The 19206-nt window shown below is 40.9% G+C and overlaps 1 protein-coding gene across 1 annotated transcript in view; it reads right to left on the reverse strand.

The window, feature by feature from the left end:
* VEPH1 (ventricular zone expressed PH domain-containing 1) overlaps positions 1 to 19206 on the reverse strand; it is a 283060-nt gene that overhangs the window by 109043 nt on the left and 154811 nt on the right. Inside the window, exon 7 of the mRNA XM_008578689.1 lies at positions 10587 to 10807. Within this exon, the coding sequence (XP_008576911.1) occupies positions 10587 to 10807 (221 nt within the window). The remainder of the gene's footprint in view (positions 1 to 10586; positions 10808 to 19206) is intronic.

Below are 19206 nucleotides of genomic sequence, written 5' to 3' on the forward strand. Positions count from 1 at the left end.
TGGTCTGGGCCTCAGTCTTTTCAGCAAACTGCACCCCCTGCTGTTCTATATTCCTGTACAGTCTCCACTGAGTGTCCTGTTGTGATTGGGGTGGCAGATCAGCTGTCCTTGCTGTGCCTCAGTGTTCCCCTGGTGGCTCATCTCCCCCACCTCCTGCACTCCAAACACTTCCCATGGGGCAGGCCATGGGCTGGTCCCTTGAGATGACTCATTGGCCTCTGAGTAGCTCCTTTTGTCAGTTGTCTGTGGCCCCTTGCTCTTATGTGGGTCCACAGGAACCCCATTAGTGATCTTGCTGGCCTGGGGGCTACCAAGGCCCTCTTCTCTCCTGCAGCCTCTAAGATCTTCATACGAAGGGCACAGCAGTGGCTTTTGCCAGCTCTTGCTCAGTGTGCTCACCAGGGCCAGTCTTGAAGTGGCTGGGGCTTGAAATGGTCAGAGCGGTCCTTTCTTTCTCTCATCATGGGTTTTCTTGCCTTTGCGAACTCTGTAGGTCTCTCCTCCTCTTCCTCTGAGCTCTACCAGCCCCAGCCTGGTTGCTTTTTAATAGTTGTAAATTGGGTGATTGTTGGGGAGGGTGATGCTGGGAACTGTCTATTCCATCATCTTGATCAGAAGTCCTTGTTTGTTTTTCTAATTTTCATGTCCACAGACCAATATTTTTGTAACAAAAACAGTAAAAATAAATTGCCAGAGAAATATAATGAATAAAATAAGACATATGAGAGCACTTCAAAAAGTTAATAGAAAAATAGAATTAAAAGATAATATAAACTTTTCCATGAAGTTTTTGAAGACCTAGTACTATGTCCACTGATCATGCACTTGGATGTTACAGCAATGTCAAATTGCTATAAAAGTTTAACCTCTTTTCTTGTTTTTAATTTCTGTAATAGCTTTGTCATAGTCTGATAAGAAACAGTTTACAGATGAGTGCTGCTCTGTGGGTCACACATTAAGTAGCTCTGGTGTAGTAGATGTGCTGAGTAAAATCACCTTTTCTAATGCCCACCTAAAACAAAGTGCTAATGCTAACAGCTAACATTTACTGAGGTCTTTCCTTGCATAGGTACTCACTGTTCTAAATCCAGTACAGAAATTAGTTTTCACACAATCAAGCGAGGCAGGCCCTACTAGTAGTTCCACTTACAGATGAGGAAACTGAGGAACAGAGATGTGGAGTAACTTACGAAGATCTCTCAGTCAACCCAGCATTAAATGCAAGTGTTGCCTCCAGAGCTCACACTTGACACCTGCCCCTCCACACTGCCTCTCAGTAGGTGTTTGGTTCAGGTTGCATCTGACTCTACCCCAGGAATAAGAAATACACCAGAGCAGGGTTGAGAGTCACTAAGCAACTCTTTGCATTGATTTAAAAAATTAATTTTGGCACTTCTTTTAACCTGTTGGGGCTCAGAACACAGTGTAGCCCATTGGTGTACTGAGCACTTCGAACTGAAGGATATCAGAAGGCCTTAGAAGCAAGGTCTCTCTGACCTTCTCCTGCCCTCCTGTCTCCATCCCCACTTCTCCCCTGAAGGAAGTCATAGAAACCAGAATTCCTCTTCCCCGAGATGGTTCATAGAAACTACAACTCCTCTCTCCAAAGCAAGCCATAAAAGGTAGAAAGGTCACTCTCTCCTTTCTCCCTTCTCCCTTGAAGACCCTTATTCCGAAGGTGTCCTGCCCCAGACCCAGGGAGAAGGAACAATATACAGAGAGGCCAAGAAGAATCTGAACAGACAGGCCCTGCTGGGTTTCCCTTTCAGTCTGTTACTATTAGATCACACAGGTTTCCCTGTGTCTTTGGGTCTGCATTTCTGAAGACTCCCGTGTCACGTAAAACTTTAAATAAGTTTATGTTTTTCTCTTGTTAACCTGTCTTTTGTTATAGGAATGTTGGCCGTGACCTTTATGATGGGTGAAGAAAGGAAATGCCCTTCCGCCCCTACAAACCCAAACTGGAACGGTGTTCAAAACTCAGAAAACATCATGCAAATGGTGACTTGAAAGTTCAATTATGATAGATGTCAAAAAGGAGCAGGCAGCTTTTGGGGAACCAAAATAGCAAATAGCTAGGTCATTAGGTTCCACGAAGGACTGTTTTAGCATCAGCGGTCACCCATCCCACACGGGGCTGTTTGAGGGTCAAGTTCCTTTCCCCTCTCCTCTCACAGCACACCCTTTCTTGTTCCTCCAGGCTAGAACTTGGTGTTCTCTGTCTTCACTGAAATGGGAAGCCAGGCCATAGGAGCTTGACAAAGGGCTATTTTCTTTTTGGGTGTCCTGTGGCTCTGCTACAGGAGAGGAGCCTGGTCCCCCTGGTGAGGCTGTAAGTGCACAGCTCACACTCCATGGCAGGGCTGTCCCCCTCCACCCCCATGACCCACGCCACAGAGCTGGCCCCCCTGGGCCTCACACTCCACCGGCTGCTCCATTGTCTCCAAAGCTGATAATGGTGTCTCCTACCTACATCGCAGGCTGATAAACGAATTCCTGAAATACCTTTAAAGACCTTCATGTCACCCTAAATGCTGTGTTAAGGAGGGATAACCCCTGGAGTAAATGAACAACAGATGGAACATAAATGGTACCACATGTCAGTCTTCATCTCTGCACTAAGGAGAGGCACAGCCCGAGGCCATTCCTTCCTCGTCTCTGCGTGGAGCAGTGACTACAGCCACGGCTGCTGCCACAACAGGCCGCTGCCACTTTCTTTTCATACAAGTGACCACCGTTGCCCTCTCTAGGCTGAAAAGATACCCGTTTCTTATTAAAACTCTGTTTTCATTCTTAAAAGTTACCTTGGTGGGGCAAAATTACGTTCAACTTTTCCTAAGCAGGGGGCAATGCTGACCAGAATGTCATATGTTTTTAATTATGGCACTGAACGGATTCGTGTACATTCCCTGAGCCAACAGTTGCTCTCAAAAAATCAATTTCTCTCTGTATAAACATGTCCTGCCTTTAAAAGTGGGAGTTCATTGTAAGTACTTTTAAGGCCTTATTTTGCTTCTATAGAGCACAGGCTCTGAATAGCTTGCTCTTCAAGTCTAGGGGAGACTGGAGGGACACAGAAAGGTACCTAAGACTCCAGGACAGGGCTGCAGGTGCTGGAGGAGCAGAGAGGCAGCGTAGGCTCAGAGGAAAGTACGATCACCATGGCAAGGATGGGTGGGGAGGACCTCACGGGGAAGTGGCACCAAACTGAGTCTTGGAGAATGGCAGCCTTCAATGGAAAGAGAGACATGAAGTGGGTATTCTAGAAGATAATAACAAAGGTTAGGGGTGAATAGGCAAAAGTCACCTTTGGGGCCAGCCCGGTGGTGCACTCGGGAGAGTGCGGTGCTTGGGAGCGTGGTGGCGCTCCCGCCGAGGGTTCGGATCCCATATAGAGACCGGTCCGCTCACTGGTTGAGCGCGGTATGGGCGCGACACCGAGGGTTGCGATCCCATTACCGGTCATGAAAAAAAAAAAGACAAAAAGCAAAAGTCACCTTTAAAATTCTTTTGAACTATCCATGAGGTATTGTGAACACTGTAACTCTCATCCATACTAAAATTTGAGATCCATTGGACCAGAGTAAAGGAAGAAATAAAAGGAAACTCAATAAAATGATGTCTGGGTATTTACATTATTGCCCCTCAAGAAAATACCATCAGCTACAGGCAAGTGGGGGTTGGGTAGAGGATTTCACTTTGTTCTTGACTGTCCACAGGGTTTACCCCATTATGCTTTAATGTAAAGCCTCTATAATCCTAATGCATATTAAAAGACGGTTGTCATCAGAATTAAACAATATAACATAGGTGAAAGCCCCTAGCACAGGATCTGCCATGCGGTAGGAGGTGGTTAATCAGACCTACAGGTGCAGAACTTTTTGCAAAGTTATAGAGAAGAACTTGCCTCCTGTTCTCTGCAATTTCTGTCAGGGACTCAGTGAAGAGCCGTCACTCTCAAGCTCTTTGGCAATATCCTGGGGAACTGTGTAATACAGCAGGGTTAGGTTCTGATGTGACCCCCCAGGATGTTAAGATGGGAACTCTGGAATGACAGGTTGCAAAGGGTCTCACAGTTGAAAAGGGTCTTTGTAGGCCCCGTTGCTTGGCTATACATTAGGGCCACGCATTGAACCAAATCCCTGGCTCTCTGCTGTAATCCATTTCTTTGATGTTCACTGCATGGAATGCAGGATAAACCAAAACTCCGGGGCCACTCAAGGGGGACAGATTTCCTGTAGTCATTCTTCTCTGAACATAATCTCCTTATTCTATTTCCCCTCATTCCCCCCTTCCCCCCCACAGTCTGTTTTATTTCCTTCCCTCCATTGTGCCATCTCTTCCCATTTATACTGAAATGAAATTTACACCTACTCGGTCAGTTCTAACTATAACTTACTTTTCCTTCTTCTTTTTTATTTTCAGGACTGACTCTTAAAAACAAAGAACAAATACAAAATCTCACCATCACTACCACTGACACCACTAAAACAACAAAAACATACCAGCCATTTAAGCAAGCTAAAGGTTTGGGGAAGCTTTAATCAACTTCTTTTTTTCCCCCATGGTTTCAGCTAGGATTTGAAAGCAGGTCTGAGGAAACTGCTACCCTCCTGCCATCCCCAGGCCTGGAGCGTGGGCTACGTGCAGGGATGCTTTCTCCCTTCTCCTCTGGTTTCTCCTTCAGCCCTTTGCCATCACCATCCTCTCTCCCTATCTTTTCTCAGTTCCCCTGTTTACCTCCAATTCCTGCTTTCTTTCCACAGTTTCCAAACCTCAAAGTTTCCAGCCCCAGTTGGGGCCTGAGCCTAGCCTCCTCCTAAGACCACCTGTGACAAATTGTGCCCATTCAGATGCTGCCTGATTAGTTCATCTGGCAGAGGCATCTTCTAGTCAATGATCGCTTGACTGCTCTGCTCAGCCTGTCGCACAGTTGCCAGAAGCTCACCCTCTCCTTCTCCCACTTCAACTGGATCCTGGCAGGCAAACAGCCCAATAGTTATGGCTGACCAGAAGCTGGTAGGACTCGCATGGTTCCAAAAGGTGTAGTTCTCAGTTCCCTCTCCTGACACCTCCTTTTCAACCACAATTGCCATTGTGCCCCTTTTGTTTCTCCAGAATTAATTTCAAAATCTAAGTGCTTTGCTTGGCTGTCCTGTTATTTAGTCTCTGTTGGTTTATTATTAAGACATAAACATTCTAAACCAGAGGAACAGGGGAAGTGCAAGTCTGCTCACCTGTGCGTCTGATGTAACTCACCCCATTTATTCAGTCATTTGGCACAAGGACGGCTCCTGTCTGCTTTAGTTTTTCATTCTCTCTGGGATGCTAATTGTTTTTCTTTTGATAATGCTTTTTAGTTTTGGCCTGAAGTCTAAAATCTGGCCTGCTGGGCTATGTGTCAGATTTATAAATTAGATGACATCTGTTTTGAATTTTATCATCTTTAATTTTCTTTCAAGCTCTTTTTACTTATTCATTTCCCCTATAATTGTAAGGGTCAGACTTTGCCGTATGCTTTAGACAAAAGTGTAGACCTTTCTGCTTTGGGGGGCAGAGATTAAAATGACTGAAGCTAAATGGTCACAATGAAGGCGATTCAGGGACAAGATGTTGAGAGAGAAGCCTTAGCAACCATCCCAGAGAGGATGAACAGTTACAACAAAAGGCTGGCTGTCCACACCAGTGTGTTGAGGTTCCCACTGAATCATCACAATCAATTAGAGGAAGACTGACAGTGAGGGCTGAGCTGGGAAAGTACTGTGAATAGAGAGAGGTGGGGTGGTGGCAGCGGTGGTGGTATGAGGGGGCGGTGACCTTTCCATCTCTTCACGTTTAATTTTGCTTTTTCTTTGTCCCCCTCCTCCAGAATACTAATAAAGGGAGGAAAACTTAAAAGCACTCTTGTACATGCAGGCTCATATTTAGAAACCTTATTTTTCCCTCCTATCTGCCTATCTCCTGAGTGCTTCTTTTCATAGGGAAGCTTTTTATTGCTAATTGGATTGGGCCTTCTTATTAAAGATCAATTTTCCTGTTAAGATGCCTAATGGAACACCTTTCTATAACATTTTTTCCTTTATATAAACCTTTTCATACATATAATCTCAGAGATGTCAAATGGCCGCTTGAGACCTTACATTTATAGGGGTAATAGAGAATAGAAGGACCTCTGGCCAGGACACATGCTCAAGCTCTCACTTCCAAAGCATGTGTCAGTCATGGCTGGGAGAAGACATAAACAGCCTGGCTGTGCACAGAATACCAGATGCCTCCCCAACACCAGCCGCAGAGACTCTAAACCAAATTTCTGAAACCACTTCATGAAAATTGGCCAACAGCAACTTTGTGATTGCATATAAATGCCAGATCCCTTCCTGATGCCAGCCTTGAGTTTCTTAGATGGTGCCATGTTCATGTTGTTGGTAGTCAAGTCATGGGTTTATGAAGATACTATTTTTGAATGGTGTATGTATATAGCAATGGTTCTGAACTAGGGGTAATTTTTGTCTCCTGCAGGACACTTAGCAATGTCTGGAGACATTTTTGGTTATCACAACTGAGAGGGGGAGCTGCAACTAGCATCTGGTGAATAGAGGCCAAGGTTGCTGGTACACATTCTATAATGCACATGGCAGCCCCCAACTGAGAATTATCTAGCCTAAGTATAAATAGTACCAAGATTGAGAAACTCTAGTATATAGGCATCTATACATCGAACCAGGTGACTACCAATTTTCCCATCCTCAATCAAAACTGCTGTGTTGAGAGAAAAGGACATTTGCAATTGGTCTTCCTCTAATAAATAATATTACTGACTTTGATGACCATATTAGTCATGTAATATTCTCTGTGCATAGTGGGCCTAACAGAGCCTCCCAGACGGGCTCCTCTCCTGCTATTTCTTTCTCGGGTATCGACACCAGTCCCATCCTCAATCAAAACTACTGTGTTGAGAGAAAAGGACATTTGCAATTGGTCTTCCTCTAATAAATAATATTACTGACTTTGATGGCCATATTAGTCATGTAATATTCTCTGTGCATAGTGTGCCTAACAGAGCCTCCCAGACGGGCTCCTCTCCTGCTATTTCTTTCTCGGGTATCGACACCATCTCCCCTGTCTGTGCAGTCACTCGAGCTAGATATCTGGGTTTTCATCCATTCCCGTCCCCTTCTCCTTACCCCGCCTCCCATGGGTGATCAGTTCCTCATCGTTCTGTGCTCTCTCACTAGATGATCTTCTCAGGCTCCCCATCCCCGAGCTTGTTCAGGCCTTCCTCATGACCTGATCAGGCTCCAACAATACATCCTGGCTACTCTCTCTTGCCAGCCTGCTGCTCCAGCCAAATCCATTTAGTGCTCCACAGCACTAGTCACTCCTCATTCCTATTCACCTATTCCTTCAGTAAAGAAATATTTATCGAGTGCCTACTATCTGCTCATTACTGTGACAGGAGCTGTGGTTATCCCGTGGATTAAAATCTTTCCAAGCCTCCATATTACTTACAGAACAAACAAACCCCTTGCCTCTAACACAGCGTGTAAGCCTTTGATAATGTGCCTCTAACCTAACATCTCAGCTTACTCTCCTACCCTACTCGGAGGTACTTGCTCCAGCCATGTTGACTAAACCATTTTTCCTTAGTCTGGGTTGCACATGCTTAAGCCCTTGTATCTTTGCATGTGCTGTTCTCTCTATTTGTAGTGTCTTTTCTATTCTTATCTGAGGAATTCTCTTTCATCCTGTGCAACTTAACCTAGTGCCTAGAGAAATGCCTGGCACATGGAAGATACTTGATATATAGGAATAAATTTAAATTTCACCTTCTCTGTGAAACATTGTTCAATTCCCTGGCTGCTGGTCCGTGCTTCTCTCCTGCTCCATAGCTCACTGTCTGCATTTCTATCAAAACTGCATTTCATACTCTGACTCTGAATGGTGTCCTGTATCTCTTAGCACCTGCTGGCTCTACACCATGCTGAACATAAAGCAGGTCCTTGTGACGAAATGCTCATCGTTTTCATAAGGGTGGCTTCTTGTGTTTTTGGAATCCTGTTTCATACTCAAAATGGTATGCATCATTTGTTACTCCACAAACCCACAGAATTTGACTCTAGTCTCAACGGGACCTCACCCCTGCCCCTTCTCCAGAACTGAACAGTGCATAGGATCTGAAGCATGAAGGTGGGCTTTAATCTGCCCTCTCTCATTTAGTCATTGCGTAACATTGGGAAGATATTTGGCCAGTCTCTGAGCCTCTGTTTATTCCTCTGTAAAATAAGAATAATGATATCTGCCCTCCTCGCCTTGTAGGGTGATCATGAGGATCAAATGAGATTACATACGTATATTTGAAAGTACTTTGTAATTTCTAAAGGTCATAAAACTTTTCAAGTTTCCCCCTACTCAAAATATAACAAAACAAAATAAAACCCCTGCCTCAACCTTGCATGGTCTTCTTTGTTTTTCTCGAAAGACAAAGTTCTTGAAAAGGCCAGTTTTGTGCAGTATATCCACTGTCTCTCTTCTGCCCCATCATTGCGTAACATTGGGAAGATATTTGGCCAGTCTCTGAGCCTCTGTTTATTCCTCTGTAAAATAAGAGTAATGATATCTGCCCTCCTCGCCTTGTAGGGTGATCATGAGGATCAAATGAGATTACATACGTATATTTGAAAGTACTTTGTAATTTCTAAAGGTCATAAAACTTTTCAAGTTTCCCCCTACTCAAAATATAACAAAACAAAATAAAACCCCTGCCTCAACCTTGCATGGTCTTCTTTGTTTTTTTCGAAAGACAAACTTCTTGAAAAGGCCAGTTTTGTGCGGTATATCCACTGTCTCTCTTCTGCCCCAGGCATCCCATTTTCTGCCCAGCCATACCAGTAGCAGCTTACTAACCACATTCAACAATAACTTCCCCAGGCCTAACACCCGTGGACGCTTTTCTGTCTGTCCCTCATTTGATCTGACTCCAGTCTGCCTCTTCCTGAGACATTCTCTGCACTGGGGCCAGAGTGAGCTTCCTGAAAGATGGACTCTGATTATTTCCTGCCATGTGCAAAACCCCACAATACTCCTCATTGCCTACTAGGTAGAATTCAGACTCCTTAGGAAGGTATGTCAGGCCCACCATCCTCTGGTCCCTGCCTACCACTTTGTCAGCGTCTCCTAACATTGCTCTCGTAACATACACCCTAATTGTATAAAATGACTTCTGTTTCCAGAAAGTGCTTTTTCACATGCTTTGTAACATTGGGAAGATATTTGACCAGTCTCTGAGCCTCTGTTTATTCCTCTGTAAAATAAGAATAATGATATCTGCCCTCCTCGCCTTGTAGGGTGATCATGAGGATCAAATGAGATTACATACGTATATTTGAAAGTACTTTGTAATTTCTAAAGGTCATAAAACTTTTCAAGTTTCCCCCTACTCAAAATATAACAAAACAAAATAAAACCCCTGCCTCAACCTTGCATGGTCTTCTTTGTTTTTCTCGAAAGACAAAGTTCTTGAAAAGGCCAGTTTTGTGCAGTATATCCACTGTCTCTCTTCTGCCCCAAGCATCCCATTTTCTGCCCAGCCATACCACTGGCAGCTTACTAACCACATTCACCAATAACTTCCCCAGGTCTAACACCCGTGGACACTTTTCTGTCTGTCCCTCATTTGATCTGACTCCAGTCTGCCTCTTCCTGAGACATTCTCTGCACTGGGGCCAGAGTGAGCTTCCTGAAATATGGACTCTGATTATTTCCTGCCATGTGCAAAACCCCACAATACTCCTCACTGCCTACTAGGTAGAATTCAGACTCCTTAGGAAGGTACGTCAGGCCCACCATCCTCTGGTCCCTGCCTACCACTTTGTCAGCGTCTCCTAACATTGCTCTCCTTATAACATACACCCTAATTGTATAAAATGACTTCTGTTTCCAGAAAGTGCTTTTTCACATGCTTCCCAAAACACGGCCTGGTGCAATCTGGTCATCTTTCAATACTTGGTTCAAGAGATCACCTCTTCTGGGAAACCTTAACTGACCTCAGCTTCGCGTTCCTCTTCCTTCCATGCAGAAACAGATACCCCCTTCTCTGTATTCCTCAAATTCCTTGTACTCACCTCTATTTGCATAACCTTCCCACCATTCTCTAATTATGCACTTAAATATTTGCCTCCTTTACTAGACAGTGGGCTTCTTGGGTACAAGGAACATGTTTTATCTCTCTCTATATGTCTAGCTTCCTGGTACATAGAAAGCTATATTGAAGTTAGTTTAACATAAATTGCTAAATTCTTGAATAAATAAATGAATGCTATAAAACATTATTAATTGTATTACATTCCTATTTCTTTACCATATTTTGTGCACTTTTAGAATTTATTATTATTATTATTATTACATTCTGGTTTCCACAGATTGAGAGAAAATTCTGGCAAGTGCCATAATTTATTCAGACGTTACCCTAAGATACTGGGTGTGGATTTCCTTGGGAAGTTTTGTGCCTACAAAAGAAAGCGTAGCTATCTGTGCTTGGCCTGCATGGGTTCACAGCAGCTCCGAGGTACACAGGAACTCCTGCTCACCTGCCACTTCCAGCCTGGGCATTTTCCAGTTGTTGGGAAAGGAGCTTGGCAATGGCCATGAAGCTGCTGCTCATGCGGAAGACGTCTCTGCTCTGAGGGCCCAGGATGGAGGAGAAGGCGTCGGTGATGCTCTTAATCTCCAGCAGGAGCATATGGTGAAATGAATGCTCCATGTTGGCCAACTGGCTCACCAGGTACATCAGGCAGTTCCTGGCTCTTTCCTGCCAAGACCAGGATGGAGGAGAAGGCGTCGGTGATGCTCTTAATCTCCAGCAGGAGCATATGGTGAAATGAATGTTCCATGTTGGCCAACTGGCTCACCAGGTACATCAGGCAGTTCCTGGCTCTTTCCTGCCAAGAATAATAAAGAAAAAAGATCTATATTTTAAAAGAAAGTCAGAGTCCCATGACCAGAAGATGACAATTCTACAGAATGTTGACTTAGAGACCTAGCTGAAGCTAACTAATTTTCATTCATCATTCCTTTGAATCTGCGTCTTGGAGGTTTTAAATTTTGTCCTGATTTCCAGGACAAACTGGCTTTTAAAATAATAAAAAAATTTTCTGTTAATTTTTCTTTCTTAAAAATGTGCGAACATTCTCATTAGCCTGTGTTGCCAAGTCAAAACCTCTCAACTGCCATTAATGATCTGACCCCACACATCCACCTTTGCAACTATGTGACTTGCTAACTCCTCTCGCACAGAGGTGACATGGTCAGTGGTCTCAAAGTGAGCCTTGACCCTGGCTCAGATGATGTCAACATACCCCTCTGGTGTGCAAGGTTTACTTCCTTTCTCACTCATTTATTCACATTAGGCATCTTTCAACATATTACAGTTTTTATGTGATTTGTCAAGTGAGTAGATCATGTTATCCAGCTTTAATCAGGCTAACTCTCACAAGTAACTTAAATAGGTTCCTTCAAAGAAACTGATTATTAAGGACAATATAAATAATGCAGCCATGAGTGAGTAACAAGAAAATGGCTTAGCTGACATATCTCCCATGCCTATTACAAGTCCTCATCAGTCATATTTTAAGGTAACATGATCTAATCCAACATGCTAGAATTTAGCTAAAAACATTCAAAATTGTCAATCAGGTTATTTGAAATGTAGATTTGTACTCAATAGAAATAATGATATACCATTAATAAATAAAATCAATCTAAAATATGGTTTAGTTCATTTTTAACTTCTCTTTTAAAATCTTATTTTTGTGTGTGCATATTTAATTTTTTAAAATAATGTTCTTGTAGTAGGACATATATATAATCATACATAAATATATTTTGGAGGTTAAGGCTCAAAATCCTTCTAACTTAGAGATGTGCAGATCTAAATCACTCTTCTGGTTAAGAATTCCATTTTACCTTTTGTTCTAGTATTTGAAGTACTTGACTGCACTTCATCACCTGCTTACTCAGGCTTTTATTCAGTCACCAAATAGGTACCACATGCTCATAATATGCCTGTGCTAGACTCTAGATGACAAAAATGAGTGGGAGGATGTCCCTGCCTTTAAGGGACTCACAATCTCCTCTTTCACATATCATTCCCTAATGGTTACACATGCCAGTCAAGGCTTCTGCAGGGGCTGCTTCTCATCCATCAATCATCAACCTTGCACAGAATTGAGCCTTTAGATTCTACACCGAGTGCACCTAAATTCACTGATTTAAGCAAAACTTATATGCTAAAATATGACATTACAAATAAAGTATGCACTTGCAAAGGAATGATGTGTTTTATAAGAAATACTTACTACAGAGACATTTAAGTAGTGAAGTTCCCTAGTCTTTAATACTTGATTTTCAAAAACTCCACGTACAATTGCACTGGAACACATCTTTCAAGGGAGTGAGGTACATTTGGCAACCAATCCTTTAATTATTTTTTAAGTCCTACTAGGACATAACACTCTATACGGGTGTGTGGGACAGAGGCTTATGCTTCCATGAGCTGGACAGGTAGTTGAAGGGAAATTTACTCATTAAAGGATAACAATATTAGATGAATGAAAAATAAAGACCATTGGAACAAGTTCCTGACAGCCCCTATTTCATACTTTGGCTCACACAATTGCCAGGTGGCAGAATGACACTTAAATACTCTCAGGTCTAATACATTTTATGCAACATAGATACATTTATTCTTACAATGCCTCCATGTGTGAATTCACAGTATGTGACATGTCACAGGGAAATTTCTATTCCACATTTAAAGGCAAAAGCTGGATGTGGGGATCCCTACCATATGCCAGCCCCCCATTCTAGAAGTTAGGAAACAGCACTGAAGAAAAAGGACAAAGATCCATGCTATCATAGTGAGACAGGCAGACAAGCAAAATACCTATGTAAAATATATAGTGTGTTGAATGTAGAAATGCTTCTCAAAGGAAAATAAACCAGGAGGGGGAGGCCTGGAGGATGGGAAGGTCAATGTTAAAAAGTGTAGTCAGGTCACATCTTAGAGAGAAGGTGACATTTGAATTCATCAAGGTTTTGGAACCTAAACCCAACATTTTCAGTAATGTTAGAAACCAATTATAGTAAAATTCATTATGCTTGATACATGAAAGTAGGAAGATATAGGAATTGGGACACATGAGTTGTGACATTTTATCTACTGTTTGTTCTACTGAGGATGTAATTTCAAATTTCAGATAACTTCCTCAGCTTCAGAATCAGATTCTTCTTTAGCATTCTTTAAAGTCATTCCCTAAGCATTTCGTTTGCTTATCCAAAAAATGTCCCCATGGTTTCATTAAGAATCCTTTTCACTATAAAAATTAGCAAGGCTAGTTTTTAAAGCATATGTCTTCCTAAAGGTGAGGGTGGCTGTGTGGATATTTGCTGAAATCAACATAATTCTGAATAATCTTCTGGCAGCCAAACTGAGCTGAAGGGAAAATTAATCACAGTGCAGGAAAAAGAAAGATTATAACTGCTCTGGAACTAACATATGAAACCAAGCCAACCTCACATCATCTATTCTAAAACCTTGGAGCACATCCATGTACCTCACAGGGGTAACAGATGTGATTTTGGATTAGAAAGTGCACTGTTAGGGCAAGAAGGGGGTTAGGAGACTTGATTTCTTTTTGGATTCATGATATTTTGTCTCTGAGGACAGTGACTGAATTTTTCTGCTTTCAGTTATCCCACTGTGGGGATAGGGTCAGCAGCATATGTATGCCTTAATTGTGGGCCAGACCTTATCCTTTCTGCTATGGTTTGAATGTGTTCCCCAAAGTTCATGTGTTGGAAACTTGATTTCCAATGCAACAGTGTTGAGATGTGGAACCCCTAAAAGATGATTAGGTCATGAGGATCTGAGCCCTCATAAATGGATTAATGCTGTTATTGTGGTAGTGTGTTTGTTATCTTGGGAGTGGGTTTCTGATAAAAGAATGAGTTGACCCCCCTTCCTCTTTTATACTTGCCCTCTCTTTCCCTTCTGACTTCTGCCATGGGATGATGCAGTAAGAAGGCCCTAACCAGATGCTAGCATCATACTCTGGGACTTCCCTGCCTCCAGAGCAGTGAGCAATATAAGTTCCTGTTCATTATAACTAACCCAGTCTCAGGTATTCTGTTATTGTGACATAAAATGGACTAAGACACCTTCTGACATAAATTTATTATTTATTATTAAAATAGTAATAACCAACTCTCCCAGAGAGCACTTAGTCTAAGTGCCAACACTAATCTACATGCTTTGTAGGTATTTACTCATGTATTCCTCTGAATAATGCTCTGAGGTAAGTACTAGGATCACTGCCATTTTACAAGGAGGAAACTGAGGAATAGATAGAAGACTAACTTGCTCAAGGTCACATGTCCCCTCTGTCTCTAAATCTGTACATTCACTGGCTATGCCACCAGCCCCTCTCATCACAAAGCACAAATTCAGAGGAGCAGGCAGCTCCCACCACCTGGCAGAAGGCAGGAGCATGCTAAAAACACCACTTCCACATGGGTGGCCCACTATAACCACCGCCAGAGCCAATGCTGCTGCAAGGGTGGTACACTGCCACAGTAGTGGCCACAGCCACTGTGAAGGCAGCCTGCTGCTCACTCAACTGCATTGACTCCAGGAAAATCACAGGCAGAGACTGGAAAAAGAAGAGGAAGTCCCTCTCCTCAACGTTCACTCCAGAGTAATAGAAGAAGCAACTGCTATACCAGATGACCAGACATCAATGTAGAGATACTAGAAATATGAAAAATCAAGAAAATATGACACCACCAAAAGAATACAGTAGTTCTCAAACCAGCCCATAGAGCAGGAAACCATTGAAATGACTGAAAAGAAATTCTTAGCAACAATCTTAAGGAAACTCAATGAGATAAGAGAAGACTCAGACAACATAATGAAAAGAGAAAAAATATCCAGGATATGATGGAGGAAATTTACAAAGAGATTAATACCTTAAAAAAGAATGTAGCAGAACTCCTGGAACTGAGGATTCATTCAAAAAAATAAAAAACACAACCAGGAGCTTAAGCAGCAGGTTAGAACAAGCAGAAGAAAGAATTTCTGACCTTGAAGATGGTATTTTCAAAATAACTTGGGCACACACAAAAAGGAAAGAAGAATTTTAAAAAATGAAGAAAATCAAAGAGAGCTAGCAGACAACCATAGTGCACAAACATCCAAATCATGGTTGGTCCTGAAGGGGAAGAGAAAGGAAAAGGCATGGAAAACCTATTCAACAAAATAATAGTGAAAAACTTCCCAGATATAGGGAGAGACACAGACCTTCAGATCCAGGAGGCTCAAAGATCCCCGAACAGACTCAATCCAAAAAGGTTCTCTCTGAGACACATTGCAGTCAAACTGGAAAAGCTCAAAAACAAACAGAAAATCCTAAAGCAGCAAGATAAAAGCATTAACTAACCTACAAAGGAGCCCCCCTCAGATTAACAGCAGACTTCTCAATAGAAACTCTACAGGCCAGAAGAAAATGGAATGATATATTCAAAATACTAAAAGAAAAAAACTGCCTGCTAAGAATACCATACCCAGCAAGGCTATCCCTCAGAAATGAGGGAGAAATAGTGTATTTCCTAGACAACAAAAAATGTGGGAGCTCACCACCACAACACCAGCCCTGCAAGAAATTCTCAAGGGAGTCCTTCATCTGGAATTCAAAATACAATAATCACTACCATGAATACACAAGAAAGAACAAAATCCACTGATAGAACAAAAATGCAAATGAGAAACAGAAACTAAATCTTACCACCTCAAAAAACCAATGAACATAAGACAAACAACAAAAGGGGAAGAAAGGAACAAAGATATTTAAAGATGTTTAAAACATCCAAACAAAAATCTATAAAATGCCAGGAGTAAGATAATACTCTTCAATAACAACCTTAAGTGTAAATGGATTAAGCTCCCCACTCAAATGACAAAGACTGACTGACTGGACTAAAAAGCTAGACCCAACTATATGCTGCCTTTAAGAGACTCAACTCATCTGTAAAGACACACAGAGACTAATAGTGAAGGGATGGAAAAAAATATACCATGCAAATGAAAACCAAAAATGAACAGAAGTAGTTATTCTTAGGTCAGATAAAATGAACTTTAAACCAAAAACCATAAAAAGAGACAAAGAGGGCCACTATATAATAATAAAGGTATCTATCCAGCAAGAAGACATAACAATCATAAATATATATATGTATCCAACACTAGAGCACCCAGATATATAAAGCAAATACTATTAGGTCTAAAGAAAGAGGTACACCTCAATACAATAATAGTAGGGACCCCAACACCCCTCTCTCAGCACTGGACACCCTATTCAGGCAACAAATCAATGAAGAAATACAGAATTTAAACTACACTTTAGACCAATTGGACCTGGCAGATATCTACAGAACATTTCATCCGACAACTACAGAATATACATTCTTGTCATCAGCACATGGAATATTCTCCACGACAGACCACATGTTAGGTTACAAATCAAGTTTCAGCACATTTTAAAAAGTTGAAATCATTCCAAGTATCTTTTCAGATCACAATGGAATAAAACTAGAAATCAATAGTAAGGGAAAGTCGGGGAACTATACAAACACCTGGAAATTAAACAACATGCTACTGAATGACCTATCAGTCCAAGAAGAAATTAAACAGAAAGTAAAAAAGTTTCTCAAAACTAATGAAAATTAAGACACATCCTACCAAAACATGTAGGATACTACAAAAGCAGTACTAAGAGGGAAGTTTATTACAATAAATGCTTTCATCAAAAGAATAGAAATATTTCAAATAAACAACCTAATGTTACACCTCAAAAACTAGAAAAACAAGGAAAATCCAATCCCAAAATTAGTACACAGAAAGAAATAATTAAGATCAGAGCAGAACTAAGTGAAATAGACACTCCCCCAAAATGATACAAAAGATCAATAAAACAAAAAGTTGGCTTTTTTGAGAAGATAAACAAAATAGACAAGCCATTAGCTAGGCTAACTAAAAAAAGAGAGAAGACCTCACTAACAAAAATCAGAAATAAAAAGTAGACATTACAACTAATACCACAGAAATACAAAGAATCTTTAGAGACTATATAAACAACTATACACCAACAAATTTGAAAACCTAGGGGAAATGGATACATTTTTGGACACATACAAACAACCAAGACTGTACCAAGAAGAAATAGAAAACCTGAACAGACCAATAACAAGCAACAAGATTGAAGCAGTAATCAGCAGTCTCCCAACAAAGAAAGGCCCAGGATTGGAAGGCTTTACTGCTGAATTCTACCAAACCTTTAAAGAGGAATTAATACCAAGTCTCTTCAAACTATTCCAAAAAATTGAAACAGAGGCCATTCTCCCAAACTTATTTTATGGGGCCAGCATCAACCTGATACCAAAACCAGCCAAGGATACAACAAAAAAGAAAACTACTGGCCAATATCTCTGATGAACATGACACAAAAATCCTCAATAAATTATTAACATTCAAAGTACAGCAACACATCAAAAAATTATACACCATGATCAAGTGCAATTCATCCCCAGGGATGCAAGGATGGTTCAACATATGCAAGTCAATAAATATGATACACCACATCAACAAAATCAAGCACAAAAACCAAATGATTATCTCAACAGATGCTGAAAAAGCATTTGTCAAAATTCAACATGCCTTCATGATAAAGACTCTCAGCAAATCATGTATAGAAGGAAAATATCTCAACACAATAAAAACCAGATATGACAAACCCATTAGCAATGTCATCCTGAATGTGGAAAAGCTGAAAGGTTTTTCCTTAAGAACAGGAACAAGGCAAGGAATCCCACTCTCACCAATCCTATTTAACATAGTATTAGAAGTACTAGCCAGGCTAATCAGGCAATAGAAGGAAATATGTGGTATCTAGATTGGAAAAGATGAAGTCAGACTGTCACTGTTCACGGATGACATGATCCTATATATGAAAAAACCTAAAGACTCTACCAAAAAACTCTTAGAGCTGATGAACAATTTTGGTAAAGTTGAAGGGTACAAATCAACATGCAAAAGTTAATAGCATTCTTAAACTAATCAGGCAATAGAAGGAAATATGTGGTATCTAGATTGGAAAAGATGAAGTCAGACTGTCACTGTTCACGGAGGATATGATCCTATATATGAAAAAACCTAAAGACTCTAGCAAAAAACTCTTAGAGCTGGTGAACAATTTTGGTAAAGTTGAAGGGTACAAATCAACATGCAAAAGTTAATAGCATTCTTAAACTCCAACAATGAACTAGAAGAAAAAGAAATCAAGCTCATTTACAATAGTCACCAAAAAAATAAAACACTTAGGCATCAATTTAACCAAGGAGGTGAAAGATCTCTACAATGAGAACTACAAATCACTACTGAAACAAATTAAAGAGGACACAAAAATATGGGAAGACATTCCATGCTCTTGGATTGGAAGAATTAACAGTGTGAAAATGTCCATACTGATCTATATATTCAATGTGATCACCACTGATATATCAATGATATTCTTAGAAATAGAAAAAACAATCCTAACACTCATATGAAACAACAAAAGATCCTAAATAGCCAAAGCAATTCTGAGCAAAAAAGGTAAAGCTGGAGGCATAACACTACCTGACTTCGAATTATATTACAAAGCTATAGTAACCAAAACAGCATGATACTGGCATAAAAACAGACACTTGGATCAATAGAACAGAATAGAAAACCCAGAAATCAATGCACATACTTACAGACAACTGATTTTTGACAAGGGCAACAGGAGCATACATTGGGGAAAGTACTGCCTCTTCAATAAGTGGTTCTGGGAAGACAGACATCCATATGTAGAAAAACGTAACTAGACTGGTACTTCTCGCCATATGTGAAAATCAACTCCAAATGGATATAAGACCTGAAACTATATAATTACCAAGTGAAAACAGGAGAAACACTTCAGGAGGTAGGACTTGGCAGTGACTTTTTAAATAAGACCCTAAAAGCTCAGGTTTTAAAAGAAAAAATAAACATATGGGATTATATCAAACTAAAAAGCTCCTGCACAGCAAAAGAAACAGTTAACTGAGTGAAAAGACAACCTCCATAATGGGAAAAAA

The sequence above is a fragment of the Galeopterus variegatus genome, unplaced genomic scaffold, assembly GCF_000696425.1.
Source record: "Galeopterus variegatus unplaced genomic scaffold, G_variegatus-3.0.2 Scaffold1744, whole genome shotgun sequence".
Lineage (NCBI taxonomy): Eukaryota > Metazoa > Chordata > Mammalia > Dermoptera > Cynocephalidae > Galeopterus > Galeopterus variegatus.